This window comes from Pristiophorus japonicus, chromosome 5 (genome assembly GCF_044704955.1).
Source record: "Pristiophorus japonicus isolate sPriJap1 chromosome 5, sPriJap1.hap1, whole genome shotgun sequence".
Lineage (NCBI taxonomy): Eukaryota > Metazoa > Chordata > Chondrichthyes > Pristiophoridae > Pristiophorus > Pristiophorus japonicus.
This window is the reverse complement of record NC_091981.1, coordinates 288,915,577-288,943,561: the sequence shown is the minus strand read 5'-3', so window position 1 is coordinate 288,943,561 and position 27,985 is coordinate 288,915,577. Positions and strand designations below refer to the sequence as shown.

The following is a 27,985-nucleotide window of genomic DNA, read 5'->3' as shown; positions in this document are numbered from 1 at the left end:
TTCATTAGAGCCAATATCGTCTCTCACAACTGCCCTGATATCATCTTTTATAAACAGAGCTACCTCACCTCCTTTCCCTTCTTGTCTATCTTTCCGAATCGTCAGATACCCCTGTATGTTTAATTCCCAGTCTTGGCCACCCTGCAACCATGTTTCTGTAATGGCCACCAAATCATACCCATTTGTAATGATTTGTGCCGTCAACTCATTTACTTTATTTCGAATGCTGCGTGCGTTTAGGTAGAGTGTTTTAATACTAGTTTTTAAACCATGATTTTTAGTTTTGACCTCTCCTGCAGCCCCTTTATATTCAGTGGCCCTTTTTGTTTTTTGCCTTGGGTTTCTCTGCCCTCCACTTTTACTCATCTCCTTTCTGTCTTTTGCTTTTGTCTCCTTTTTGTTTCCCTGCGTCTCCCTGCATTGGTTCCCATCCCCCTGCCATATTAGTTTAACTCCTCCCCCAACAGCACTAGCAAACACTCCCCCTAGGACATTAGTTCCGGTCCTGCCCAGGTGCAGACCGTCCGGTTTGTACTGGTCCCACCTCCCCCAGAACCTGTTCCAATGTCCCAGGAATTTTAATCCCTCCCTGCTGCACCACTACTCAAACCACGTATTCATCTGCGCTGATTCCTACTCTGACTAACCCGTGGCACTGGTAGCAATCCTGAGATTACTACTTTTGAGGTCCTACGTTTTAATTTCGCTCCTAGCTCCTTAAATTCGTCTCGTAGGACCTCATCCCTTTTTTTTACCTATATCGTTGGTACCAACATGCACCACGACAACTGGCTGTTCACCCTCCCCTTTCAGAATGTCCTGCACCCGCTCCGAGACATCCTTGACCCTTGCACCAGGGAGGCAACATACTATCCTGGAGTCTCAGTTGCGGCCGCAGAAACGCCTGGCACCTCCGACAACGTAGCACTCCCTCAGCACTGCACTGGAGTGTCAGCCGAGATTTTTGTGCTCCAGTCTCTGGAGTGGGACTTGAACCCACAACCTTCTGACTCAGAGGAGAGAGTGCTACCCACTGAGCCACAGCACATATCATAAAGTAATGGCCATTATTTGTCTTTGTTTTCATTATTAGATGGACAATTATAGTCAACAAGAGTTAACGGATCTGTTTGTGATATACAACGTCAAGTCTCCAATCACCGGGAATGATCTGTCTGCTCCCATCTCCTTCAATCTGATGTTCCAGACATCCATTGGACCAGGAGGCAACATGCCGGGGTGAGATACAATACCCACTGTGCGCAGTGTAAGGACTGTACGTTTACTCTCAGTCCCTCAGGGCTGGCAAGCAGTGACATTGAATGTATTCGCTTCCAACCCTTGTAAAAGAGGGAGTGAAACTGGAGGGGATTTAAAGTGTGTATGTCAGTCTGTCTGTATCATTCGCCACAGAGGCTTTCAATTGATGTAGTTGCCATGCGGAGACCGATTTTAACCCCTCCCCACCCCCATTTATATTTCCAGGTACCTCAGGCCGGAAACAGCCCAGGGAATCTTCCTGAACTTTAAACGGCTGCTGGAGTTCAATCAGGGGAAACTTCCCTTTGCCGCCGCTCAGATAGGAAACTCGTTCCGGAATGAGATCTCCCCGCGATCAGGCCTCATCCGGGTCAGGTACTGAGCTCTCTTTCTGCAGTTTATTGTTGTCTCTCTCCCTCTCTGGCCGAGCTGTTCTCCATCGGTTATCTTGTAAGTAAGTTGCGTTAAATATTCGCTTCTGCCGATGGTTATTGGGTAGTTTGTGGACATTTTGGGGCAACCGTCTCTGAATAGTGGACCAGGCTTGCGGAGCTGAACGGCCTCCTCCTGGTCCTAGGACCAAACGGCCTTTTCCTTTCGTATGTTCATATGGAACATCATCATCATCATAGGCAATCCCTCGGGATCGAGGAAGACTTGCTTCCACTCTTAAAATGAGTCCTTAGGTGGCTGAACAGTCCAATACGAGAACCACAGTCCCTGTCGTTGAGGGTAAGGGTGGGTGGGACAGGTTTGCCGCACGCTCCTTCCATTGCCTGCGCTTGGTTTCTGCATGCACTCGGCGGTGAGACGCGAGGTGCTCAACGCCCTCCTGGATGCACTTCCCCCACTTAGGGCGGTCTTTGGTCAGGGACTCCCAGGTGTCTGGGGATGTTGCACTTTATCAGGGAGGCTTTGAGGGTGCCCCTGTAACGTTTCCTCTGCCCACCTTTGGCTCATTTGCCGCGAAGGAGTTCCGAGTAGGAACAAAGGAACAGGAGGAGGCTGTTTGGCCCCTTCGAGCCTGTTCCACCATTCGATTAGGACACAGCTTATCCCATCCATCTGCTAAATGGTCTTTAGGTTGATGAAAGAAGACACATAATGGCTAGTCTCAATGCAGAGCACATGATCTAATTGAATGGTGGGTCAGGCTTGAGGGTCTGAATGGCCTAGGTGCCTATCTCTTATGGGAGGGAGCCTACTGGTATATGGTACTGAGCTCAAACCCCATCACGGCCCGATTGTGAAATTGAATTCAATAATCTGGTGATTTGCGGGCTGGTACAGAAAAAGACCTTTGAACAACTGGGAGAGAAAACCCGATAGGCTGATTAATGCCCTTCAGGAGTGGAAGCCTCTCACTGTCTGCCCCAGGTCTGGCTTACACAGGGTCCCACTAGAGGAGAGGAGAGGAGAGGAGAGGAGAGGAGAGGAGAGGAAGCGAGAGAGATGTACTACTGCAAAGCGGCTTAGGAAGAGAATTTCTGAGTCATGACTCTTAAAATTCCTCTTGCTGTTCAGGGAGTTCACGATGGCGGAAATCGAGCACTTTGTGGATCCCAGTGAGAAGAATCACTCCAAGTTTTCCGCTGTGGCAGATCTCCAGATAATGCTGTATTCTAGCCAGGCCCAGACCAGTGGACTGTCAGCACAGAAAATGCGACTCGGGGATGCCGTGGAACAGGTAACGCTCGTGTGTGTGTGTGTGTGTGTGTGTGTGTGTGTGTGTGTGTGTCAGGGTCTGGGTGATGCCATCCACTGTTTAATTGGCTCCACTCCAGACGGAACCGTGTCCTTAAACAGGAACTCCAGACGGAACCGTGTCCTTAAACAGGAACTCCAGACGGAACCGTGTCCTTAAACAGGAAGTCCAGACTGAACCGTGTCCTTAAGCAGGAGCACCCGATGGAACTGGAGGAAAAGGCTGTGGGGTGATTGGACAGATGCGGGGAGGGAGCGGGGTTAGTTTTCCAGATGCACCGCAGAGTGACCCGGTCCCCTGCACTCACCGCTAACTAATTGGTGCCTTGTCTTCCACTGCAGGGGATCATCGATAACTCGGTGCTGGGATACTTCATCGGGAGGATTTATCTGTTCCTGGTGAAAGTGGGCGTGTCGACCGGCAAGCTGCGCTTCCGGCAGCACATGGACAACGAGATGGCCCACTACGCCTGCGACTGCTGGGACGCTGAGGCCAAAACCTCCTACGTAAGCGCATTTCCCGTCGGTGCAGACAGGCTCGTGAAATTAAACTCGCATTACAGTCTGTTTAAACCAAGGGTCGCTAACCTCGTCACTTGTTACTGTTTGATGCTGCTCCAATAGCTAAACAGGCGAATCGCTTTTTCCACCTCCATTTCTCCCGAAGGCCTGCCCCTTTGTTGTGTGCTGGGCCAGCCTCCTCACCCAGTCAAATAGCCACTTCCCCCATCGTCAATATTAAATCAAAAAGTTGAAAGGAAACGGGTGGAGGGGTGCAGAGGACACGCACTATTTACCCCCACCCCACCTGCTCCCAACGATTAATCTTCAATTACTAGAGACTCCAAGCCAATCCTGGACGACTGGCAAATCCCACCGTGCGGCATTCCCTATCGGGAGGGGTTCTGAGCCACTGTCAGCCCTCTGTTCCCGTCCGCTGTAACTTTAGCCGCAGCGGCTCCGGTTAACTTGCCTCTCCTCCCGTTCCCTCAATCCCCGGTCAGGGGCGCGGGGCTTGCCGGTCAGGGATAGAGATCAGCCATGATCTGACTGAATGGCATCCTCCTTGTTTCTATGAATAACGGTGGCCTGAGTTGAACTATATTTTGTTCATGCCAGTCAGGCGAAGACAGTTAGAATAATTTTCTCCACATCCTTCGAGTTTTTGTTGTAATTTGGGTTTTGACGAGCGACCATTGCAGGAGTGAACGGATGACGTATGTTCCTCTCTCGTGCGATCACTCTTTCTCTCTCCATTTCTGTGCAGGGCTGGATCGAGATAGTCGGCTGTGCTGATCGATCGTGCTACGACCTTGCCTGTCACGCCAGAGCGACCAAAGTGCCTCTAGTTGCTGAAAAGCCTCTGAAGGAGCCCATATCCTTATCGGCCAGGAGCCCCCAGAGGGGGTTCAGTGGAATGAGTGTGTGAGAGATTGCAGTGCAGGAGGAACCCCCCCACCTCCCCTTCCTCACTCACCCATGGTATTCTACCTGTTCCACGGTCACTTGCAGTCAATATGGGGTAAAGATCAAGGGGTCGGGCAACATTTAAAGGGTGGCTCGGGGCCATGGCGAAACCCCGAGTCCTAAAACCAGCCGTGCACTTAGCCCAGGAGAAAAGAAAGAACGGACTTGCATTTCTATAGCGCCTTTCACGACCTCGGGATTTCCAAAGCATTTTACAGCCAATGAAGTACTTTTTGAAGTGTAGTTACTGTTGTAATGTGGGCAACGCGGCAGCCAATTTGTGCACAGCAAGCTCTCACAAACAGCAACGTATTAATGACCAGATCATGTTCTTTAGTGATGTTGGTTGATGGATAAATGGATGGTATACAGCGGGGATTACCCCTGCTCTTCTTTGAATAGTGCCATGAGATCTTTTACGCCCACCAGAGTGGGCAGACGGGGCCTTGGTTTAACGCCTCATCCCAAAGACAGCACCTCCGACAGTGCAGCGCTCTCTCAACACTGCACTGGAATGTCAGCCTGGATTTTGTGCTCAAGTCTCTGGAATAGGACTGGAACCCACAACTTTTTGATTCTGAGGCGACAGTGCTACCCACTGAGACACAACAGACACGGTGAGATATAAATAAACCTCACGTCGGTCTCCAACTATTCCGTGTGAGCTGCCACTTGTACAGAAGGTGACGATGTCGGTAGGGGTGAGTGACCACATTGCCTGCTCACCATCCTAACCGGGTTCTCCTTCCAGGTCGGTGCTGATCGTCCTCCAGCCGTGGCTCAGTGGGTAGCACTCTCGCCCCTGAGTCAGAAGGTTGTGGGTTCAATTCCCACTCCAGGGACTTGAGCACACAAATCTAGGCTGACACTCCCAGTGCTGCACTGTCGGAGGTGCCGTCTTTCAGATGAGACGTTAAACTGAGGCCCCGCCCGCTCTCTCACTTAGACGTAAAAGATCCCATGGCACTATTTCGAAGAAGAGCAAGGGAGTTATCCCGGGTGTCCCGGCCAGTATTTACGATGTAGTTATTTGTACTGCTATTTGTTTTGACAGGCGTTTCTCCAGCCCCTGCCCGTACTGCATTTTTTTGACCAACAGGCGATGAGCCCCGTGCCCCTGTCAAGGTCTCTTCCCCCCCCCCCCCCCCCCCCGGAAGCAGGCACCTGAGGCTCTGACGCTTTCTCACCCACCCCCGAGGGCAGCGGGGTTGGGGGCAGCTAGAGAGAGACTGTGGGGGGGGGGGTGAAAAGAGAGACACTGGGGGGGGGGGTGGAGACGGATCACGTTCTTCCAACCCCCGTTGGGAGTGGATGATATCCAGAAGTCACAACATTGTCAATATTCACTGTTAACATTCCGTACACAATGCCTGCCCCATCTATGGTGGTGGAGTGGGGGGGGAGGGATGTGCTTGGACTGGGGTAAGGGACTTTGGCTGGGGGAGGGATGCACTTGGACTGGGGTAAGGGACTTTGACTGGGGGAGGGATGCACTTGGACTGGGGTAAGGGACTTTGGCTGGGGTAGGGATGCACTTCGGCTGGGGTAAGGGACTTTGGCTGGGGGAGGGATGCGCTTGGACTGGGGTAAGGGACTTTGGCTGGGGGAGGGGTGTACTTGGACTGGGGTAAGGCACTTTGGCTGGGGGAGGGATGCGCTTGGACTGGGGTAAGGGACTTTGGCTGGGGGAGGGGTGTACTTGGACTGCGGTAAGGGACTTTGGCTGGGGGAGGGATGCGCTTGGACTGGGGTAAGGGACTTTGGCTGGGGGAGGGGTGTACTTGGACTGGGGTAAGGGACTTCGGCTGGGGGAGGGATGCGCTTGGACTGGGGTAAGGGACTTTGGCTGGGGGAGGGGTGTACTTGGACTGGGGTAAGGCACTTTGGCTGGGGGAGGGATGCGCTTGGACTGGGGTAAGGGACTTTGGCTGGGGGAGGGGTGTACTTGGACTGGGGTAAGGGACTTTGGCTGGGGGAGGGATGCGTTTGGACAGGGGTAAGGCACTTCGGCTGGGGTAAGGGACTTTGGCTGGGGGAGGGATGCGCTTGGACTGGGGTAAGGGACTTTGGCTGGGGGAGGGATGCGCTTGGACTGGGGTAAGGGACTTTGGCTGGGGTAAGGGACTTTGGCTGGGGTAAGGGACTTTGGCTGGGGGAGGGATGCGCTTGGACTGGGGTAAGGGACTTTGGCTGGGGTAAGGGACTTTGGCTGGGGGAGGGATGCGCTTGGACTGGGGTAAGGGACTTTGGCTGGGGTAAGGGACTTTGGCTGGGGGAGGGATGCGCTTGGACTGGGGTAAGGGACTTTGGCTGGGGGAGGGATGCGCTTGGACTGGGGTAAGGGACTTTGGCTGGGGTAAGGGACTTTGGCTGGGGGAGGGATGCGCTTGGACTGGGGTAAGGAACTTTGGCTGGGGGAGGGATGCGCTTGGACTGGGGTAAGGGACTTTGGCTGGGGTAAGGGACTTTGGCTGGGGGAGGGATGCACTTGGACTGGGGTAAGGGACTTTGGCTGGGGTAAGGGACTTTGGCTGGGGGAGGGATGCGCTTGGACTGGGGTAAGGGACTTTGGCTGGGGGAGGGATGTACTTGGACTGGGGTAAGGCACTTCGGCTGGCCCTTGCTGTCATCTGGGGAGCTCTGTCTTCTGTCGCTTCAGGAAGTCAAAGTGGATCGAGTTACAATTTGCAAAGTCAGTGAAACCAGTTGCACATTCCTGTGAAACTTCAGGGTGTGGCTTATCCTCTAAGGGGACCAATCAGAAACAAAGGGTGGAGCATGTTGGCCGTTTTTGCAGTACAAATAAGCGCATCCCAATATGTATCCCTCAATCAGCATTATGAAAGCAGGTTATCTGGTCATTATCACATTGCTGTTTGTGGGAGCTTGCTCTGTGAAAATTGGCAGCTGCTGCGTTTCCACTTCCCACATTACAACAGTGACTACACTTCAAAATTACTTAATTGGCTGTAAAGTGCTTTGAGGCATCTAGTGGTCGTCAAAGGCGCTATATAAATGCAAGTCTTTTTCTTTCAATCCCTCATCCCAAGTTGCCATTTCTGTTTTCTGTCGCTTACAGAGCTTCTCGAGTGATGGGCAATAAATGCTGGTCTTGTCAGTGACACCCACTTCCAATGAATGAATTTAAAAAAAAAAAGAATAGGGATCAGTCCTTGCTGATCTGCGTGGCTCAGCTACTTGCTGGATGTGTGTGTGTGTGTGTGTGTGTGTTTGGATTTTAGTTATATTATGCACTCCAGCAACAGCTTAATTCTGTGGACTCGTGAGCCTTGCTGCGGCTGTGGTTGAACAGGGTGGAGGGAGGGCATCTACTCTTCGGTCTCCGGTACTGCCTCATTGAACTGCAGGCTGAGAGCCTGTGAGATAGGTGAGACGCTCATTATTTAACGCACCCTCTTCCCCTGACAAACTGCTGGGATGAAATGATGCCCTCTCTGCGGACTGTCTGGTTCTATTGCTGAATGAGTCTGTGTCTCCATCCAGTGCCTAATGGTCTTTTCCCACAGAAAATTGTCTCCCAAGTTGGCAGTCTCGCTCCGAGATGCCATGTGACGGCTGGCGGGAAAATGGTGTAATGTTACCCTGCTGCATGGAGTGGGTGCTCTTGAGCGCCTGGATTGAGGCAGGTTGTTGAGGCAGTATAGAGGAAGCTTTAGCTCCACGTCTGACCAACTTCTCCCTCACCCAGGAGTGCTCGATGCCTGGATTGGAAACTACTCTGCTCTCCAGCACTGACATAGCTCACCACCTTCTCTTTAATAAAAAACACACACACACACACACACACACGGCCACTACCAAAAGTGAGGTTTGGTGGTGTTTGATGAGGAATAGAGAAACTGGTTATACCCCGCGGCAGCCAGCGTGAGTGGACTGTGTTGATGGATTTGGATGCAGGGTGCCTTTCCCTTAACTTCAGTGAACAAAACTGTCAATGTTGTTCAGTTCGAACCCAACAAGGGGGCCATTGGCAAGGAGTTCAAGAAGGATGCCAAGATTGTGATGGAGTACTTAAATATCTGTGACGAGTGTTACATCACAGACATGGAGAAAGAGTTGAACGAAAAAGGGTAGGTTTCCCAAATTCACTTTGGTTAATGAATAAATTGGAACGGTCGGGACTGGGTTAGTTCAGGACCTATCACTTCCACCTAGTCTGGAATCCACCGGAAGTTTCTTGGCACTTTAGGGTCCTCAGTGGAATGAGTGGGAGCCAGTGCCTCCTTGCTCTTCCCCCCCCCCCCCCGCCCCCCCAAGGTTATAAGGAACAGGGCCCGCAGGTCTCTGCCCAAGCCACTAGGGGCAGCACCGCACTGTCCTTGTTTCATTGCAATACCAAGTTGAAGGGACATCACTAAGGTTGGAGGGAGACCAAATGGTTTGCCAAATGGTGGCCAGCTTGACGTTGAGCTTGGGAGAGCAGGAAGATGGAGAGAGTAGGAAGTTCCAGTGCTGAGGTACCTATTTGGGCCTTTTCATCTTTCCCGCCAGGTCCTGACTCGCTTCAGCCTGGCCTTAAACCTTGCTACTTTACTCGCTCGCACCAGAGTTAAAATCACAGTCGGGGATGACGTCATCGGACTGGACTTGGTCCTCATCACCCGGGCAGAGGCTTGAGGCAAGCCGCTGGATCTGGCGGCTATGTAACCTGGGGCATTTTAAGCACCTGACGGGTGGGGTTAGAATGTACCCCGCCCCCCCCCCCCCCCCCGGGTGTCTTCAAAACATAGACATCGACAGTGCAGAAGGAGGCCATTTCGGCCCATCGTGTCCGTGCCGGCCGACAAAGCCACATGGTCCTTGGTCAGCAGCCCTGAAGGTTACATATTAACCTATGAACAATGGCAGAAAGGTAAAGAGCAACCAGTCCGCCCTACCACAACTGCGACGCTCCTTGCACTGAAACATTCTACATTCCACCCCAACCGGAGCTATGTGATCTCTTGGGAGAGGCAAAACCCAAGCCAATTGGGGGAAAAAAACCTGGGAAAATTCCTCTCCGACCCATTCAGGCGATCAGAACTAGTCCAGGAGATCACCTTGGCCGTATTCGATTTGCTGCAGTACTTACCATCGTATCTGCACCAGCCAACAAGAGATTATCCAGTCTAATCCCACTTACCAGTTCTAGGTCCGTAACCCTGCAGTCTTTGAACTAGTCGGTTATCCCACTGAACGTTGGTCACAATGTCGATTCAGGACTTGGAGAGGGTACAGATGAAATTTAGCAGAATCGTACCAGGCATGATGGATTGCAGTTATGTGGAGAGACTAGAGAAGCTGGGGTTGTTCCCCCTGAGTGCAGAGAAAGTTATGGGGTGATTTAATAGAGGTGTTCAAAAATTATAAGGGGTTTTGATAGAGTAAATACCTTTTCCAGTGATAGAAGGGTTGGTGACCAGAGGACACAGATAATTGGCAAAAGAACTAGAGAAATGAGAATTTTTTTAACGCAGCGAGTTGTTGTGATCTGGAACGCGCTGCCTGAAAGGGCGGTGGAAGCAGATTCAGTAGTAAGGTTCAAAAGGGAATTGGATAAATACTTGCAGGACTATGGGGTAAGAGTAGGAGGGGAGTGGGACTAATTGGACAGCTTTGCCAAAGAGCTGGCACAGACACGATGGGCCGAATGGTTTCCTGTGCGGTATGATTGAACGTTGCACTGTCTGCCAGTTTGGAGCTGGCCTGGTGCTTACTGTACTGACACAGCATTGATGGGATGTGTGGGACAGTCGCACTCCAGCTGCTGGGTGCTGGTGCAAACGTCTGAAAGAAGACAGAGCTACTTGAACAGCAAACTAGTATTTCCTGAATTCCCAATTTTATAATCCCTGCTTCAAAACTGAGTGTCATAAGAACATATGAATGTACATGCCGGGAAAAATTGCAAATTCCCAGGACACAGCCTCAATATCCCTTCCGTTGGTTTTCCCATTGGATGCCTATCTTAACTCCTCTGAAAATGACTGTTGTAATCAGCCCCGTGCAGTCCATTCCAGACATACACCCCACCCCCTCTCTGATAACTTACTCAAGATATATAAATTCTTTATCCTTCCTCATTAAGGAGAGGAGAAAGAAAATCTGCATTTGATGGCAGCTGGCCCCTGTGTCTAACAACATAAGAAATAGGAGCAGGAGTAGGCCATATGGCCCTTTGACCCTGTTCCACCGGTCAGTAAGGTCATAGAAAATAGGTGCAGGAGTAGGCCATTCGGTCCTTTGAGCCTGCACCACCATTCAATATGATCATGCAACTTCAGTACCCCTTTCCTGCTTTCTCTCCATACCCCTTGATCCCTTTAGCCTTAAGGGCCACATCTAACTCCCTTTTGAATATATCTAATGAACTGACCTCAACAACAGAGAATTCCACAGGTTCACAATTCTCTGAGTGGAGAAGCTTCTCTTCATCTCGGTCCTAAATGGCTTACCCCTTATCCTAAGACTGTGACCCCTGACTGATCTTCGACCTCAACTTCCCACTCGATGACCATATCTCTTAATTCTCTTAGAGTCCAAAAATCTAGCGATCTCAGTCTTGAATATACTCAATGACTGAGCCCCCACAGGTCCCTGGGGTAGAGAATTCCAAAGATTCACAACTCTCATCTCAGTCCTAAAGGGCCATCACCTGAGACTGTGACCCCTAATTCTAGACTCCCCAGCCTGGGGAAAGAGCCACTCGGCAGTTACCCTGCCAAGCGCCTCTCAGAATCTTAGATGTTTTAATGAGATCACCTCTCGTTCTTCTAACGGCCAAATCTACTCATTCTCTCCTCATAGGACAGTCCTCTGATCCCAGGAATCAAGCTAGTGAACCTTCATTGCACCTTTTTCTAAGGGAAGTATATTCTTCCTTGGGTACGGAGACCAAAACTGTGCACAGTACTCCAGGTGTGGTCTCACCAAAGCCCTGTACAATTGCAGCAAGACAACAACAACCTGTATTTATATAGCGCCTTTAACGTAGTGAAAGGTCTCAAAGCAAGACCTCAGAAGTAGTATGAGAGAAAAAATTTAACACCAAGCCGGATAAGTAGAACTTAGCGCAGGTGACCAAAATCTTGGTCAAAGAGGTAGGTTTTAAGGAGCGTCTTGAAGGAGGAAAGAGAGTCTAAGAGGTTTAGGCAGGGAGTTCCGGAGCTTGGGGCCTAGGCAACAGAAGGCACGGCCACCAATGGTTGAGCGATTATAACCAGGGATACTCGGGCGGGCAGAATTAGAGGAGCGCAGACATCGCCGGGGGGGTGGGGGAGAGGAGTTGTGGGGTTGGAGGAGATTACACGTCCTTATTCTTGTACTCCAGACCCCTTGCGATAAAGTCTCTGAGGCTCGAGCTCCAAGTGCAACCCAGCTGTCAATGTCACAGCTCACACTCGCTGGACAAGCACTGTGAAATATTGCTGATCACAGGGTGGTCGGTTTTGTTAAGTGTGTTTTGAAATGTGCACAGCTGATGTCGCTTTCCCGCTACCCTCTCCAGGGAATTCACTTTTGATTCGGAAGGAAAAAGCTTCACTCTGAATAAGAAGATGGTTGGAGTGAAAAGGTTCCAGAAGACTTTACACGGTCAGTGGCTTCCTCCCCACTTGTAGAACTGTGTCTTTATTTCCAAATGAACCCTCAAGTTGTTTTCACACTGTTTTGCTCACTGTCACTTTCTCCCCCTCCTCCCACAAGCAGGTGTGTAAGGTTGTGAATTGTATCCGGTTCCTTTGGTTGTGAGTAGTGTGTGTCTGCTAACGCAGCATTCACTGTTCACCAGGGGGCCTCTTTGTTAGTACAGGTACAACGACTGAAATCCGACAACCGCGTGACAGAGTCTGTGCCAGTTTTTGGATTTTGCCGGATTCCGGACCTCGCTGTTGACGTTCCTCGCCATCCGCCGCTTCTCGCCCCCACCCCCCCCCCCCCCCCCGGTGCTGCGTTTTTTACCGGTTTCCTCGTCCCTCGCCACCCGATGTCGCCATTTTGGCCTCAAAAATGTCTGGTTTTCGGAAATTCCGGATTCGGGATGTTGTATCTGTAGCAAAGGATTGGGGGGGAGAGCAGGGTGGGGGTGGGGGGGGGGGGGGGAATTGCAGTCGCAAACTTCCTTCAGGCGAACGGCTCAAAATAAGAATTTTTTAAACGAAAATACCTGGTGGTCCCGGAGGAACGCAGGATTGCGGTCGGAGGTCTAGTTTCACAGTCCAGCGTACAGGAACATGTCTTCCAGGTACGTATTCGTAGCCTGAGATCATGTGGGCCTGGACCACCAATGAATATCTAGTGTTCTCAGTGATAATAATGGGCTCTCTGTTTGTACGAGCTCCCATTATTATCAATAAGAAAACCCCCCCCAAATAAGAAACGCAGCACAATAAATTAAAAAAAACAACTCACATATTTAAAATTAATTGGCTATAGAATAGAAAACAGAGTGTTTTGGTGAACGGCTGTTTTAATGACTGGAGGGAGGTATACAATGGCGTTCCCCAAGGTTCAGTACCAGGACCACTGCTGTTTTTGATGTACATTAATGACTTGGACTTGGAGGGGGGGGGTGCAGGGCACAATTTTGAAATTTGCAGGTGGCACGAAACTTAAGTGTAGTCAACATTGAGGAAGATAGCAATAGACTTGAAGAGGCCATTGATAGGCTGGTGAAATGAGTGGACACATAGCAGATGAAATTCAACACAGAATAGTGAGGGGTGAGGCATTTTGGTAGGAAGAATGAGGAGAGACCATAAACACTAAATGGTGCAATTTTAAAGTGGATGCAAGACCAGGGAGACCTGAGCGTGTTTGTACACAAACCTTTGAAGGTGGCTGGACAGGTTAACAAAGCATATGGGATCCTGCTTTATAAATAGAGGCATAGAGTACAAAAGCCAGGATGTTATGCTAAACCGACATGAAACACTAGTTCAGCCCCAGCTGGAGTATGGTGTCCAATTCTGGGCTTTGGAGAGGGTACGGAAAAGTTCCCGGGTACTCTGGAAGAGTTCCCTAAAATGGTTCCTGGGATGTTACATAGAAAATAGGTGTAGGAGTAGGCCATTCGGCCCTTCGAGCCTGCACCGCCATCAATAAGATCATGGCTGATCATTCCCTCAGTACCCCTTTCCTGCTTTCTCTCCATATCCCTTGATCCCTTTAGCCATAGGGCCATATCTAACTCTCTCTTGAATATATCCAATGAACTGGCATCAACAACTCTCTGCGGCAGGGAATCCCACAGGTTAACAACTCTCTGAGTGAAGAAGTTTCTCCTCATCTCAGTCCTAAATGGCCTACCCCTTATCCTAAGACTCTGTCCCCTGGTTCTGGACTTCCCCAACATCGGGAACATTCTTCCTGCATTTAACCTGTCCAGTCCCGTCAGAATCTTATACGTTTCTATGAGATCCCCGCTCATCCTTCTAAACTCCATTGAATAAAGGCCTAGCTGATCCAGTCTCTCCTCATATGACAGTCCAGCCATCCCGGGAATCAGTCTGGTGAACCTTTGCTGCACTCCCTCAATAGCAAGAATGTCCTTCATCAGATTAGGAGACCAAAACTGAACACAATATTCCAGGTGTGGCCTCACCAAGGCCCTGTACAATTGCAGTAAGACCTCCCTGCTCCTATACTCAAAACCCCTAGCTATGAAGGCGAACATACCATTTGCCTTCTTCACCGCCTGCTGTACCTGCATGCCAACTTTCAATGACTGATGAACCAAGACACCCAGGTCTCGTTGCACCTCCCCTTTTCCTAATCTGCCATTCAGATAATATTCTGCCTTCATGTTTTTGTCCCCAAAATGGATAACCTCTCCTTTATCCACATTATACTGCATCTGCCATGCATTTGCCCACTCATCTAACCTGTCCAAGTCACCCTGCAGCCTTTTAGCGTCCTCCTCACAGCTCACACCACCACCCAGTTTAGTGTCATCTGCAAACTTGGAGATATTACACTCCATTCCTTCATCTAAATTGTTAATGTATATTGTAAAGAGCTGGGGTCCCAGCACTGACCCCTGTGGCACTCCACTAGTCACTGCCTGCCATTCTGAAAAGGACCCGTTTATCCCAACTCTCTGCTTCCTGTCTGCCACCAGATCTCTATCCACGTTAGTACATTACCCCCAATACCATGCGCTTTTATTTTGCACACCAATCTCTTGTGCGGGACCTTGTCAAAAGCCTTTTGAACGTCTAAATACACCACATCCACTGCTTCTCCCTTGTCCACTCTGCTAGTTACACCCTCAAAAAAGTCTAGAAGATTCGTCAAGCATCATTTCCCTTTCATAAATCCATGCTGACTTGGACCAATCCTGTCACTGCTATTTCATCTTTAATGATTGATTCCAACATTTTCCCCACTACTGATGTCAGGCTAACCGGTTTATAATTCCCCGTTTTCTCTCTCCCTCCCTTTTTAAAAAGTGGTGTTACATTAGCTACCCTCCAGTCCATAGGAACTGATCCAGAGTCGATAGATTGTTGGAAAATGATCACCAATGCACCCACTATTTATAGGGCCACTTCCTTAAGTACTCTGAGATGCAGACTATCAGGCCCCGGGGATTTATCGGCCTTCAATCCCATCAATTTCCCTAACACAATTTCCTGCCTAATAAGGATATCCTTTAGTTCCTCCTTCTCACTAGACCCACTGTCCCCTGGTACATTCGAAAGGTTATTTGTGTCTTCCTTCGTGAAGACAGAACCGAAGTATTTGTTCAATTGGTCTGCCATTTCTTTGTTCCCCATTATAAATTCACCTGAATCTGACTGCAAGGGACCTACGTTTGTCTTCACTAATCTTTTTCTCTTCACATATTTATAGAAGCCTTTGCAGTCAGTTTTTATGTTCCCTGCAAGCTTCCTCTCGTACTCTATTTTGCCTCTCTTAATTAAAACCTTAGTCTTTGTCTGTTAAATTCTAAATTTCTCCCAGTCCTCAGGTTTGTTGCTTTTTCTAGCCAATTTATATGCCTCTTTCTTGGTTTTAACACTATCCTTAATTTCCCTTGTTAGCCATGGTTGAGCCACCTTCCCCATTTTATTTTTACTCCAGACAGGGATGTACAATTGCAGAAGTTCATCCATGTGATCTTTAAATGTTTGCCATTGCCTATCCACCGTCAACCCTTTAAGTATCCTTTGCCAGTCTCTTCTAGCCAATTCACGCCTCATACCGTCGAAATTACCTTTCCTTAAGTTCAGGACCCGAGTTTCCGAATTAACTGTGTCACTCTCCATCTTAATAAAGAATTCTACCATATTATGGTCACTCTTCCCCAAGGGGCCTCGCACAACAAGATTGCTAATTAGTCCCTTCTCATTACACATCACCCAGTCTAGGATGGCTAGCTCTCTGGTTGGTTCCTCGACATATTGGTCTATAAAACTATCTCTAATACACTCCAGGAAATCCTCCTCCACCACATTGCTACCAGTTTGGTTAGCCCAATCAATATGTAGATTAAAGTCGCCCGTGATAACTGCTGTACCTTTATTGCACACATCCCTAATTTCTTGTTTGATGCTGTCCCCAACCTCACTACTACTGTTTGGTGGTCTGTACACAACTCCCATTAGTGTTTTCTGCCCTTTGGTATTCTGCAGCTCCACCCATACCAATTCTACATCGTCCAGGCTAATGTCCCTCCTTACTATTGCATTCACTTCCTCTTTAATCAACAACGCTACCCCGCCTCCTTTTCCTCTCTGCCTATCCTTCCTAAATGTTGAATAGAGTGGATAGACTGAAGAAGTTGGGGTTATTTTTCTTGGAGCAGAGAAGGCTGAGAGGAGATTTTATTTCGATGTTCAAAATCATGAAAGATTTAGATAGACCAAATAATGGCTGAAAGGTTGATAACAAGAGGGCACAGATTGAAGGTGATTGGCAAAAGAACCTGAGGCGACATGAGGAAAAACGTTTTTACATAACGAGTGGTTAAGATGTGGACTGCACTGCCTGATCAGGCGGTGGATACAAATTCAATAGTAGCCTGCAAAAGCGACAGTCTGCCCCGACAGTCTGCCTCACTCCGTGTGATCCCCGAGGGCGGCTGGGGTCCGGTCCGGCAAGTGGCGCTGCCGAGGCGGTCAGTGTGCACGGAGCCAGCTGCCCCAAGGCCCAGTCGTGCCCACGCCTGACCCCTGTCTGCCCTGGCGTGGTTCAGCGGGGCAGAGGGCCGGTGGGAGAGCTCCAGTCATGTCGGTCCTTTGTCTGGGCCCTCTTGGAGCTGACCTGACCCAGACTGTCATGTATTCTACATGGTTACTGTTGGTACTATCACAAGGTGTGCCACCAGAGGGCACAGCAGCGGGAGACTTGTAGGTTACCTGTACAGGTATGCCTGGCCTGGTATAAAAGGCAGGCCACCAGGTGTGATCCTCACTCTGGAGTTAGCAAATAAAGGACTAAGGTCACTACAGTTCAAGTACAACACACTGCCTCGTGGAGGCATTGTTAGAGCATCTAAGGACACAACACAGACCAGGATCAAACCCACTTGGCACGTTTCTGGCCTGTCCTGGACTTGGTAACACAGAGAAAGAGAGAGAGAGACACACAATACTCCAGCTGGGGCTAACCAGCATTTTATAAAGGTTTAGCATAACTTCCTTGCTTTTGTACTGTCTGCCTCTGTTTATAAAGCCCACGATCCCGTATGACATTTTAACAACTTTATCACCTTCAAAGATTTGTGTACATTCACCTCAGTGCACAGTTGCCTGTAGTTAGGAACAAAGCAGTAAGAGACAGGCAGCCAATCCCCAGCCCTGTGATCACTGGTGACTCTGTCCTTGATAAATGTCACGTATGAAATGCGTCACCACTTGTGTTATCGCTTGGCTTTTTGCGTATTTGTATAAACTTAAAACCATGCGGTTGACAGAGTCACCAGACTGAGACTCAGATTTATAGCACGTCTTCCAGAGCTTCGCACATGCTGAAAATCGAGTGAGTCATGCTGGCAAACGTGTCGAGTGCGGCAAATGAATTTTGTTCAGGTGTAACATCCCGAGAGGGACTGTCTCTCTTGCTCTTTCTAACACGACGGTATTGAAGCGATCTTTTTTGGTTTCCACTCATGCACGGAGTGGAATATTTTTAAAGTTTCTGCGGATGTTAAGGGTAAGTGGGTTTAACCCCAGCAGCCCCTGTCCTCAGTTTTCCACTTTCTAGCGCTAATGAAGCTTTTTTGTTTGTTTTTGGTGCTTTAGTCGAGGAAATTACTCCCAGTGTGATCGAGCCGTCCTTTGGAATCGGAAGAATCATGTACACGGTGTTCGAGCACACCTTCCACACACGGGCAGGGGACGAACAGAGAACAGTAAGTCTGCACTCACTCCCTGCACGTCCTTTAGTGCACCGAGGGACAAGCAGAGGGAGGGAGGGAGGGACGGGGAGATAGGCGGAGGGGGAGGGACGGGAGGGTGGGGAGCACCAGGGGAGGGGGGGCAGAGGGGGTTGGAGGGGACGGGGAAGGAGGGGTAGGACAGGGGAGGGGGGAACATCGGTGGAGAGGGGGGGCAGGTGGGTGGAGGGAGATGGGGAGGAGGTGTTGGGGGGGGAGACGGACCTAAAGGGTACGGAGGAAGACAGATGGGGAGGGGGGGGAGGAGGGCGAGATAGACAGAAAGGGGGGCAGTGGGAACAGAGGAGGATGGAGGAGGGGCGCGGAGGGAGACAGAGAGAGGTAGAACGCGCCTAGCAAGTGAGGCCACAGAGGGATTTGAAACGCGAGGGTGAGAATTTTAAATTTGAGGCAGGGATGGAGGGCGAGAGCGAGAGACAGTGTTGGTCAGCGAGGGCTGGGGCAATAGGTGAACACCACTCATTGTGCAATAGGATAAGCAGAGCAGTTTCAAATGAGCTGAAGTTTTCAGAGGATGAGAGAGCATTGGGATTGTGGATTGTGGAGGTGACTGTGGTATTGATCTTGAGTAATCACTATTGATTTATTGTTGATTATGGAGGTGACTGGCCTGGATCTATTAAAGGCACCACTGGATAACCTCCTTTCAAGGTTTAGGAACCCCACTACCTTCCGTCTTTCCCCATTACTGATGCAATGGCTCTGCATCACCTTCGGGTTTGAATGTCCCGCTTGTATCTTGCTACCCAGGAGCTCCCAGCTCTCGCTCCAGTTGTCTGAAATGCCCTTCAGTTATTACAGTCTGTTTCCCCAGGAGCGGAGGAGCTCATCGAATCTCACAGCACAGAGGGAGGCCATTCAGCCCATCGAGCCTGTGCCGGTTCTTTGACAGAGCTGTCCAATTAGTCCCACTCTCTCCCCCCCCCTTGCAAAATCTTCCTTTTCACATCACTTTTATTTTTATTTAGAAAGGGTCCCTGGCGCTCCTGTGTACTCGGAGAGCCCAGATTGAGCTTTCTCAGACCTTCAGTGCTTGTTCGGTACCTCAGGCACTGCTCGCTTAAGGTTCTGAGGATTTCCAGGACTCGGAACGGGCTCAGTTGGGCCAAAAAATGGCGTCCCTTTTTAAACTGTTGGGGACGAGGAGATGGAGAGACTAGCGGATCAGTCGTGCAATAGACTGGGAGCATCGGAAATAGAAACCGAAGGGGATGAGGCCGTTATAAAAGAAGTGGGCAGATGTGAGCAGCTTGAGAGTAAATGATCAGTTTATGATTAGCAGAAGAGCTGGGGGGGGGGGGTGGAGATGAGACTTTTATTCTCACACTGTGTGTTATGATCTGGAACGCACTGCACTGCCTGAAAGAATGGTAGTAGCAGCTTCAATAGGAACTTTCAACAGGGAATTGGCAAAATACTTGAAAAGGATAAATTTGGGGAAAGCGCAGGGAAATGGGATGAATTGGACAGCTCTTTCAAAGAGCCAGTACAGCCACGATGGGCCGAATGGCCTCCTTCTGTGCTGTACGACTCTATAATTATAAATATGCTATAACATGTAAATATTACATTGACATCACATTTAAGTAAAATCTTCAAAGAAATGAAGAGGTTGGAAATCCCACGGTTGGGAGGGCAATGTGAGAGAGGAATGTGATGGGGATGTGGGAATGTTGAAATATCATGGAGCGTGACTTAAAACCTGAATTAACAGTCATTTGGACAAGTGTGGATTAATTAAGGAAAGCCAGCATGGATTTGTTAAAGGCAAATTGTGTTTGACCAACTTGATTGAGTTTTTTGATGAGGTAACAGAGAGGTTTGATGAGGGCAATGCGGTTGATGTGGTGTACATGGATTTCCAAAAGGCGTTCGACAAAGTGCCACAGAATAGGCCTGCCAGCAAAGTTGAAGCCCATGGAATAAGGGCAGCATGGATACAAAATTGGTTGAGTGACAGGAAACAGTAGTGGTAAACGGTTGTTGATCGGACTGGAGGAAGTTATACAGTGGTGTTCCCCAGGGGTCAGTACTAGGACCACTGCTTTACTTGAAATATATTAATGACTTAGACGGGTGCACAGGGCACAATTGCAAAATTTGCAGATGATACAAAAGTTGGAAGTATAGTGAACAGTGAGGAGGAACTCAGTGATGGACTTCAAGAAGACATAGACAGGCTGGAGGAATGGGCGGACACGTGGCAGATGAAGAACGAGGAGAAGCAATATAAACTAAAGGGTACAATTCTAAAGGAGTGCAGTAACAGAGACTTGGGGGTATATGTGTACAAATTGTTGAAGGTGGCAGAGCGGGTGGAGAAAGTGGTTAAAAAACTTACGGAATCCTGAGCTTCATGAATAGAGGTATAGAGCACAAAAGTGTGGAAATTATAATGAACCTGTATAAAACACTCAACTGGAGTATTGTGTCCAATTCTGGGCACCGCACTTTAGGAAGGATGTGAAGGCCTTAGAGAGGGTGCAGAAAAGATTTACAAGAATGGTTCCAGGGATGAGGGACTTCAGTTACATGGATAGACTGGAGAAGCCGGGATTGTTCTTTTTGGAGCAAAGAAGGTTGAGAGGAGAGTTGATGGAGGTGTTCAAAATCATGAGTGGTCTGGACAGAGTAGATAGAGAGAGAAACTGTTCCCATTGGCAGAAGGGCAGAAGAACCAGAGCCGACATGAGAAAAATCTTTTTTACACAGCAAGTGGTTAGGATCTGGAATACACTGTCGGAAAGGGTGGTGGAGGCAGACTCAATCGTGGCTTTCAAAAGGGAATTGGATAAGTTCCTAAAAGAAAGATTTTCAGGGCTACGGGGAAAGAGCGGGGGAGTGGGACTGGCTGAGGTGCTCTTGCAGAGAGCCGGCACGGGCTTGACGGGCCGAATGGCCTCCTTCCGTGCTGTAAACGTTCTATGATTCTATGAATGCAGGTGCCCCTTCCTGTCGGTACGGTGCAAAGTCTGAACATTCCTTCCATTTCTCCCGACAGTACTTCAGCTTCCCGGCGACTGTGGCTCCCTATAAATGCTCCGTGCTGCCCCTCAGTCAGAACCAGGAGTTTGCTCCGTTTGTGAAGGAGCTCGGTGAGTAGTCACTGACCAACATCAGCTCGGTCAGCCTCCAAAGGAGATCTTGTCTCTCCGGTGTTAATCGATCTGTGTGTTACCACTGTAGTTTAGTTTTTTTGGTTGTTATTTTGCCATTTGGTTTATTCTTGATTTGGGTTGTTTGACGGAACGCGAAGTGGGGCGCGAGGGGGGAAAGAGAAAGACTTGCATTTATATAGCGCCTTTCATGGCCTTGGGGCGTCTCAAAGCGCTTCACAGCCAATGAAGGAGTTTTTGAAGTGCAGTCACTGTTGTAATGTGGGAAGCTCTGGTCATCTTGGTCACCTGCCTCGCCCTGTGAACTGAGCCTGGTGGTGTCCTGACACAAGGCAGCAGCAGGCCGCTGGGCCGGCACATTAACCTTTCACCTCTGGGACTGAGGGGATCCAAGGCTTGTTCTCCGATAGCTACAAGGGTCCAGTATGAGATGAGCTGAGAACAAAGAATTTACAATGAATATATTGCCTAACCAGGTCTCAACCAATGAACCCCAACAGCATAAAAATCTAGGCTGACATCGAGGGAGTGCTGCACTGTCCGAGGTGCCGTCTTTCGGATGAGACGTTGGACCGAGGCCCCGTCTGCTTTCTGCGTTGGATGTGAAGGATCGCATGGCATTGTTTCGAGGAAGGGCGGGAGATTCTCCCCAGTGTCCTGGCCGGTGTTTGTCCCTCAACCAACACCACTAAAACAGATTGTCTGCTCATTATTTTATAAGAACATAAGAAATAGGAGCAGGAGTAGGCCATCCGGCCCCTCGAGCCTGCTCCACCATTCAATCAGATCATGGCTAATCTGATCCTGGACTCAGCTCCACTTCCCTGCCCCTTCCCCCTAACCCTTTACCCCCTTAGCACTCAAAAATCTGTCCATCTCCACCTTAAATATATTCAATGACCCAGCCTCCACAGCTCTCTGGGGCAGAGAATTCCACAGATTTACAACTCTCTGAGGGAAGAAATTTCTCCTCCTTCAGCTTATGATTTTTTTTTTCCTTCAAGTACTTCTTCAATTCCCTTTTTGTGGCTTTCAAAGGCGAATTGGATAAGTACCTGAAGGAAAATAATTTACAGAGCTACAGGGAAAGATTGGGGGAGTGGGATTAACTGAGGTGCTCTTGCAGAGAGCCGGCACGGGCTCGATGGGCTGAATGGCCTTCTTTTGTGCTGTAACCATTCTGTGGTTTTATTCACATCCAGTCACTTATATTGTACGCTGAGGTACATCGAGCCGACAGCACAGAAAGAGGCCATTCGGCCCAACTGCTCCACACCAGCCTCCTCCCAACCTTTATTCCAGGTCTGCCTTTATTACGGAGTGCTGCACTGTCAGAGGTGCTTTCTTTTGTTAAACTGAGGAAGAAAGACAGACTTGGATTTATATAGCGCCTTTCACAAGCACCAGAGGTCTCGAAGCGCTTTATAGCCAATGAAGTACTTTTAGGGTGTAGTGACTGTTGTAATGTAGGGAACTCAGTTCAGTGGATGAGGATTAAGTCCCGATCACTATTTACAGGCTGCACTTGCCTCGACCACCTCGAACGGCAAACGCACCACCTCCTCCAGGCCACACACCATCCCGATTTGGACGTACGTCGGCCGTTCCTTCATCGTCGCTGGGTCAAAATCCCCAAACTCCTCACCTAACAGCACTGTGGGAGCACCTTCACCACACGGACTGCAGCGGTTCAAGAAGTGTGCCCTCCACCACCTTCTCGAGGGCAACTCGGTGACGGGCAATAAATGCCGGCCCTTCCAGCGGCACCCACATCCCGAGAATTAATCTTTAAAAACTGAATAATGTGCTAGTTTTTGTAAAATACGAGAAGGATATGTAAGCTCAGCAAGTAGCTGGACCATGGAGAGGCCAACGGTCTGTGCGGAATTAGCCACCACTAGAGGGGGACTGGGGCTACTGTTGGCTTCAGAGACCCCGGGGAAATGCTCCCGAGGAGGTCGGGAGAACCCCTGGTGGGGGTGGGGTGGGGGTGGGGGGGGTTATCCATTGCAATCGCTGACCCTCCTCTGATGGCGCCATGCTCTCTCTCTCTCTCTCTCTCTCCCCGCAGCTGAAGCACTGACCAGACACGGCGTCTCCTACAAAGTCGACGACTCGTCCGGTTCCATCGGGCGACGGTACGCGCGAACGGACGAGATCGGCGTGGCTTTCGGCATAACCATTGACTTCGACACGGTCAACAAGGTGCCCCACACCGCCACGCTGAGGGACCGCGACTCGATGCGGCAGATCCGCGCTGAGGTAGGCGCACGGAGCACGTGCACTGGTCACACCCCACTCCCTCTGCTGCTGTGTGCACCCCACTTTAATACCGCAGTAAGGGTGTGCAGAGATTGGGGCGTCACTGTTGCTTTTTGTTGTAGAATTCGGGGGTGGGGGGGCGGGGAGTGTATTACATCGCATTTACAGCACAGGGAACAAGCCTTCAGCCCAACTGGTCTACCCGCCACATGAACCTCCTCCCACACTGGTTATCTCTTCGCACCCTGTCCCCATATCCCTCTATTCCTTTCTCCTTCTTGTATTAAGGGTTGGAAACTGCTCTTTCGTCCAGATCCGGTAAACCGATTCGACGATACAACCAACAAAGATACAATCAGCAATTTTACTGATCAAGTACAACGAGTTACACACAGCAACAGGTACGCACGCTGGGTCTTACCCAATCCTGTGCGAGTAGGTGATCGTGTGTTCACGATGCCTGGTCCTTTGTGCTGCTCCTCCCCCCCCTCAAGGCACGTTGTTTATATATCCCCCCAACTCCTTGCAACATCCACATGACCATCACACAATCCATGACTCTGCGGTCAGTTGTACCCCTTCCATTTTGTTCCACCCTGATTTTCAGCAGTTGCGATTTTAGACAAATCCCTGATTTTCTCGCCCGTCCTCCCCCGCCCCTTTTTATTCCAGTGCTCCTTGAGGACAAGAACAGAAGCATTAGGAGCAGGAGTAGGCCATTCGGCCCCTCGAGCCTGCTCCAACATTCAGTAAGATCATGGCTGATCTTCTACCTCAACTCCACTTTCCTGCACCATCCCCATGTCCCTTGATTCCCTTAATATCCCCAAATCTATCGATCTCTGTCTTGTATATACTCCAATGACTGAGCCTCCACAGCCCTTTGGGGTAAATAATTCCAAATATTCACCACCCTCTGAGTGAAGAAGTTTCTCCTCATCTCAGTCCTAAATGGCCAACCCCTTATTCTGAGACTGTGACCCCTGGTTCTAGACTCCCCAGCCAGGGGAAACATTCTCCCTGCATCTACCCTGTCGAGCCCTGAAAGAATTTTGTATGTTTCAATGAGATCATCTCTCATTCTTCTAAGCTCCAGACAATATAGACCTAGTGTACTCAATCTCTCCTCATAGGACAATGCCCCCATCCCAGGAATCAGTCTGGTGAACCTTTGTTGCACTCCCGCTATGGCGAGTATAATCATAAGGGCCACAAACTGCCTGTGGCCGAGAGGCCAGCATTGTATGAGGCGTGAACCTGTGCTCCTGGTACAGTAACAGGAGTGTGAGCAGTTCTCTCAGTGACCTTTTCCTCAGTGAGTAGCTGAGCCATTCATCATCGTAGGCAGTCCCTCGGAATCGAGGAAGACTTACTTCCACTCTAAACATGAGTCCTTTGGTGGCTGAACAGTCCAATACGAGAGCCACAGTCTCTGTCACAGGTGGGACAGATAGGTGTTGAGGGAAGGGGTGGGTGGGACAGGTTTGCCGCACACTCCTTCCGCTGCCTGCGCTTGGTTTCTGCATGCTCTCGGCGATGAGACTCGAGGTGCTCAGCACCCTCCCGGATGCACTTCCTCCGCTTAGGGCGGTCTTTGGCCAGGGACTCCCAGGTGTCGGTGGGGATGTTGCACTTTATCAGGGAGGCTTTGAGGGTGTCCCTGTAACGTTTCCTCTGCCCACCTTTGGCTCGTTTGCCGTGAAGGAGTTCCGAGCATTACAGGGAAGGTAGATGGTGGGTTCGATCCCCAAACTGAGGAGCTTGCTTATCTCAGCACCAACTCATCTCGCTCAGCAACGATACCTCTCTGCCGTTTCCGGAGCTTCACAACACCTCCCCGTGTCTGTCATTAAGCCCCTCTCACACGCACTCTTGTTTGCTAACTTCTTAACTTGAGTCTGTATCCAGAATTCTACTCCCGATTTCCTATAGCTTTAAGTTTGTCCAGACGACTGTGTGGAGCAATAGGACACCGGATTGCTGAAGTGATTCCTCATGCAGTGCGAGCTGCTGGATGTGTAATAGTTGGAACGCCGAATTGCATGCAACACAGACGCACACACACACACACACACACACACACATACACACAAACTATTCATTATTTTAATTTTATTGACAGGTTTCAGAACTGCCCCAAGTTGTCCAAGATTTAGCCAACGGCTCTCTGACCTGGGCCGATATCGAGGCCAAGTACCCCTTGTTTGAAGGGCAGGAAACCAGCAAGAAAGAAATGTGAACATTGCCTCTCAGCATCTCCCTCTCCCGTCCTCTGTGCAGCCCAGGCGCAGTGAGCCACGCTGTTAATGTTAATAATACAGGCCAGGCTGAAAGCACACGCAAGAACTAGTGACTGTTACACCCGTGGAACGCCAGCCTGTCGTCGCAGGGTAATGGAAGATTTTAACGATCCTCTGCAATAAAATCTGAAAGTGAACTGGCTGATTGTCTTTTCTGCTCCACCAACCTCCAGCTCGAGAGGCAACTGAACATCGGACACAATTTGATCGACGCGGTTCACTCACAGTTGGGAAGGCACCTGAGGAATTTGCTGTGTCTGTTCAGTGAATAACTGGGATGGGGTGGGGGATTCTAGCGAGTGAACATGGTCACCATCAGTCAACTGAGGGGAAAAAGCCACCCGCCCCACACAATTCCACAAAAATGACCTTCACTGAATGGAACTAATATTTCCAAGTACTCTTTTAAAGTATAGAGAGTAACTGATACGTACCAGTATAGAATGATGGCTATTGGATCAAATCGAGGGGTTCGGGGGTTTATAGAATAACGGATATCCGGGAGTGAGTTACAGGCTGGAGTCTAATAGAGAGGTTCGGGGGGGGGGGGGGTTTATATATAGAATCATGGATACCTGGGAGTGAGTTACAGACTGGAATCTAATAGAGGGGTTCGGGGGGATATATATATATATATATATATTTGTCGGAGGAAATATTTAGCTTAAATTAACTCAGGCGGAGACGTTCAGAAGTGCACTTCGAGAGAATTTATTTTAAAAAGCGAGATATATCTCGGAGAGCCTGCTTGGACTGTACCAAGGCAAAAACTCTGCCATACAGGCAAATTGTCCCTATCTTTATACAGAAATTGAATACAGAAATATAAAAGGAATCTTATTCATTAGTCCCGCGAGTACAAAGGTCGTCTCGGGAGGTACACACTCTATCTTTCCTTGCATAGTTTCTCTCTGTTCACAGTCTGATAAGCAAAATAAAAGGAGACTCCCTTTTAATACCAGATGGTCATTTAATTGCATCTCTAAGTTTCAAGGCTAAAAAAAGCGTGGCTATTTTTCTAGTCCTATTATTTCTTTAAGCATAGCAAAAACAGAATTTAACCCTTCCCTTTTCCATAAGCCATAGATTCATAGATTCTTTCTTCCACAATTCCCTCCTTGTTGATCTTTTTATTTTTTAGATCAACACGATTTCCTATATTCTCTTCTTGAGCAAAAGGGGGTTTATTACTTGACTAATTACATTTTTTTATTTTATCCACATTCCGCAAAGGATTATTAATAATACAAGCATAACCACACCTACGATTACTATGGGGTGTATAGCAAGCTTCAGTACTGCTGTAGCTTTTGGGGACCATCCGGTAAACACATCCCACCAGTGGTGTACTGTCAAAGAGGTGACTTCGTCTGCGATTCTTACTAGCTGCCCCTTCTTGTAACTCATTTTGACTCTAAATTGGTGGATGTCTCTGCCTTGCTTTGAAAGAGCTTCCTCAATTTTCTTGTCGTTCCGTATCAAATTGTGCAGTCTGGTCAAATTAATTACAGGGGGTAAGGGTTCAATCTTGTGCATAGACAGATACTTTTCTACATTTTGCCACTGCCCAAAGGTATAAGTTCTTTTTACTTCAGGGTCATACAGGGTGTAGACTCTTCTCACGCATTTATTAATGGGGGGTTTATACAAAATTCCATCCAGATAGACAGGTTTATTTCCTGTCACACAGATCTCATTCTGTTCTATTTCCATTATATCAGTGTCATTGGTTGGCTTTAATTCCCATTTACATACTCCAATGGAGTGCTGCAGTGAGCATAGTTCGTATATGGCGGTCTGATAGGGACATACCATTCCGAATGGCCACCTAGCACATCCCCTCTGGTGATGTGTCATATTCTTCTCATCGACCCAATCTCCTTTAAATTCTGGGTACCAGAAGTTCTGTCCAAACAGCTGGGGCATTACTTGGAACTGACACCAAATTTCTTTTCGTGTCATACTTACTATCTCCAGTAACGTTACATCCTTTTGAATTACAACTGGTATATCTTTTTTGAGGGCTAATGGTTAAATTAAGAAGCTTATCTCTTTTGTTAATTTCCAGCAACCTTTCCCATGTGTTAGCATGGAAGGATAATATTTTCCTTTCTAACTCGGCTCTTAATAGCTGTCTGATCATTTCTTTAAACAGGCAATGGGTGTACTTGTTTACTCCCTGTTGTCTTTCATTAGGTTCTCTATTTCCTTCTCTATCCCTTCATTCTGTTGCCAGGTCATTTCATTTATGACGTAACCTGATATCTGTAATTACTGTAATCCTTCATCCCAGGCATTTCTGATTTTTATATCTTCCCCTACCAGTCCTTCGACAGCCTGGATTTTATTTTGTAGGGTCTCGATATCCATGGAGTTCAATGCTCCTATTCCTGCTCCCACTCCACCTAACACAGTCTCTAATACATCCCGTTTCTTTCTTTGGGGTCTTTCTTTTTCAAAAGATACCTTAACACTGG

The 27,985-nt window shown here is 49.0% G+C and overlaps 1 protein-coding gene across 1 annotated transcript in view; it reads left to right on the top strand.

The window, feature by feature from the left end:
* gars1 (glycyl-tRNA synthetase 1) overlaps nt 1-25,645 on the top strand; it is a 46,620-nt gene extending 20,975 nt beyond the window's left edge. Inside the window, exons 7-17 of the mRNA XM_070881782.1 lie at nt 1,094-1,239; nt 1,486-1,635; nt 2,785-2,947; nt 3,307-3,471; nt 4,232-4,340; nt 8,378-8,522; nt 11,939-12,024; nt 17,676-17,785; nt 20,832-20,925; nt 23,018-23,208; nt 25,331-25,645. Of these exons, the coding sequence (XP_070737883.1) occupies nt 1,094-1,239; nt 1,486-1,635; nt 2,785-2,947; nt 3,307-3,471; nt 4,232-4,340; nt 8,378-8,522; nt 11,939-12,024; nt 17,676-17,785; nt 20,832-20,925; nt 23,018-23,208; nt 25,331-25,447 (1,476 nt within the window). The 3' untranslated portion in view covers nt 25,448-25,645. The remainder of the gene's footprint in view (nt 1-1,093; nt 1,240-1,485; nt 1,636-2,784; nt 2,948-3,306; nt 3,472-4,231; nt 4,341-8,377; nt 8,523-11,938; nt 12,025-17,675; nt 17,786-20,831; nt 20,926-23,017; nt 23,209-25,330) is intronic.
* The last annotated feature ends 2,340 nt before the right edge of the window (nt 25,646-27,985 follow it).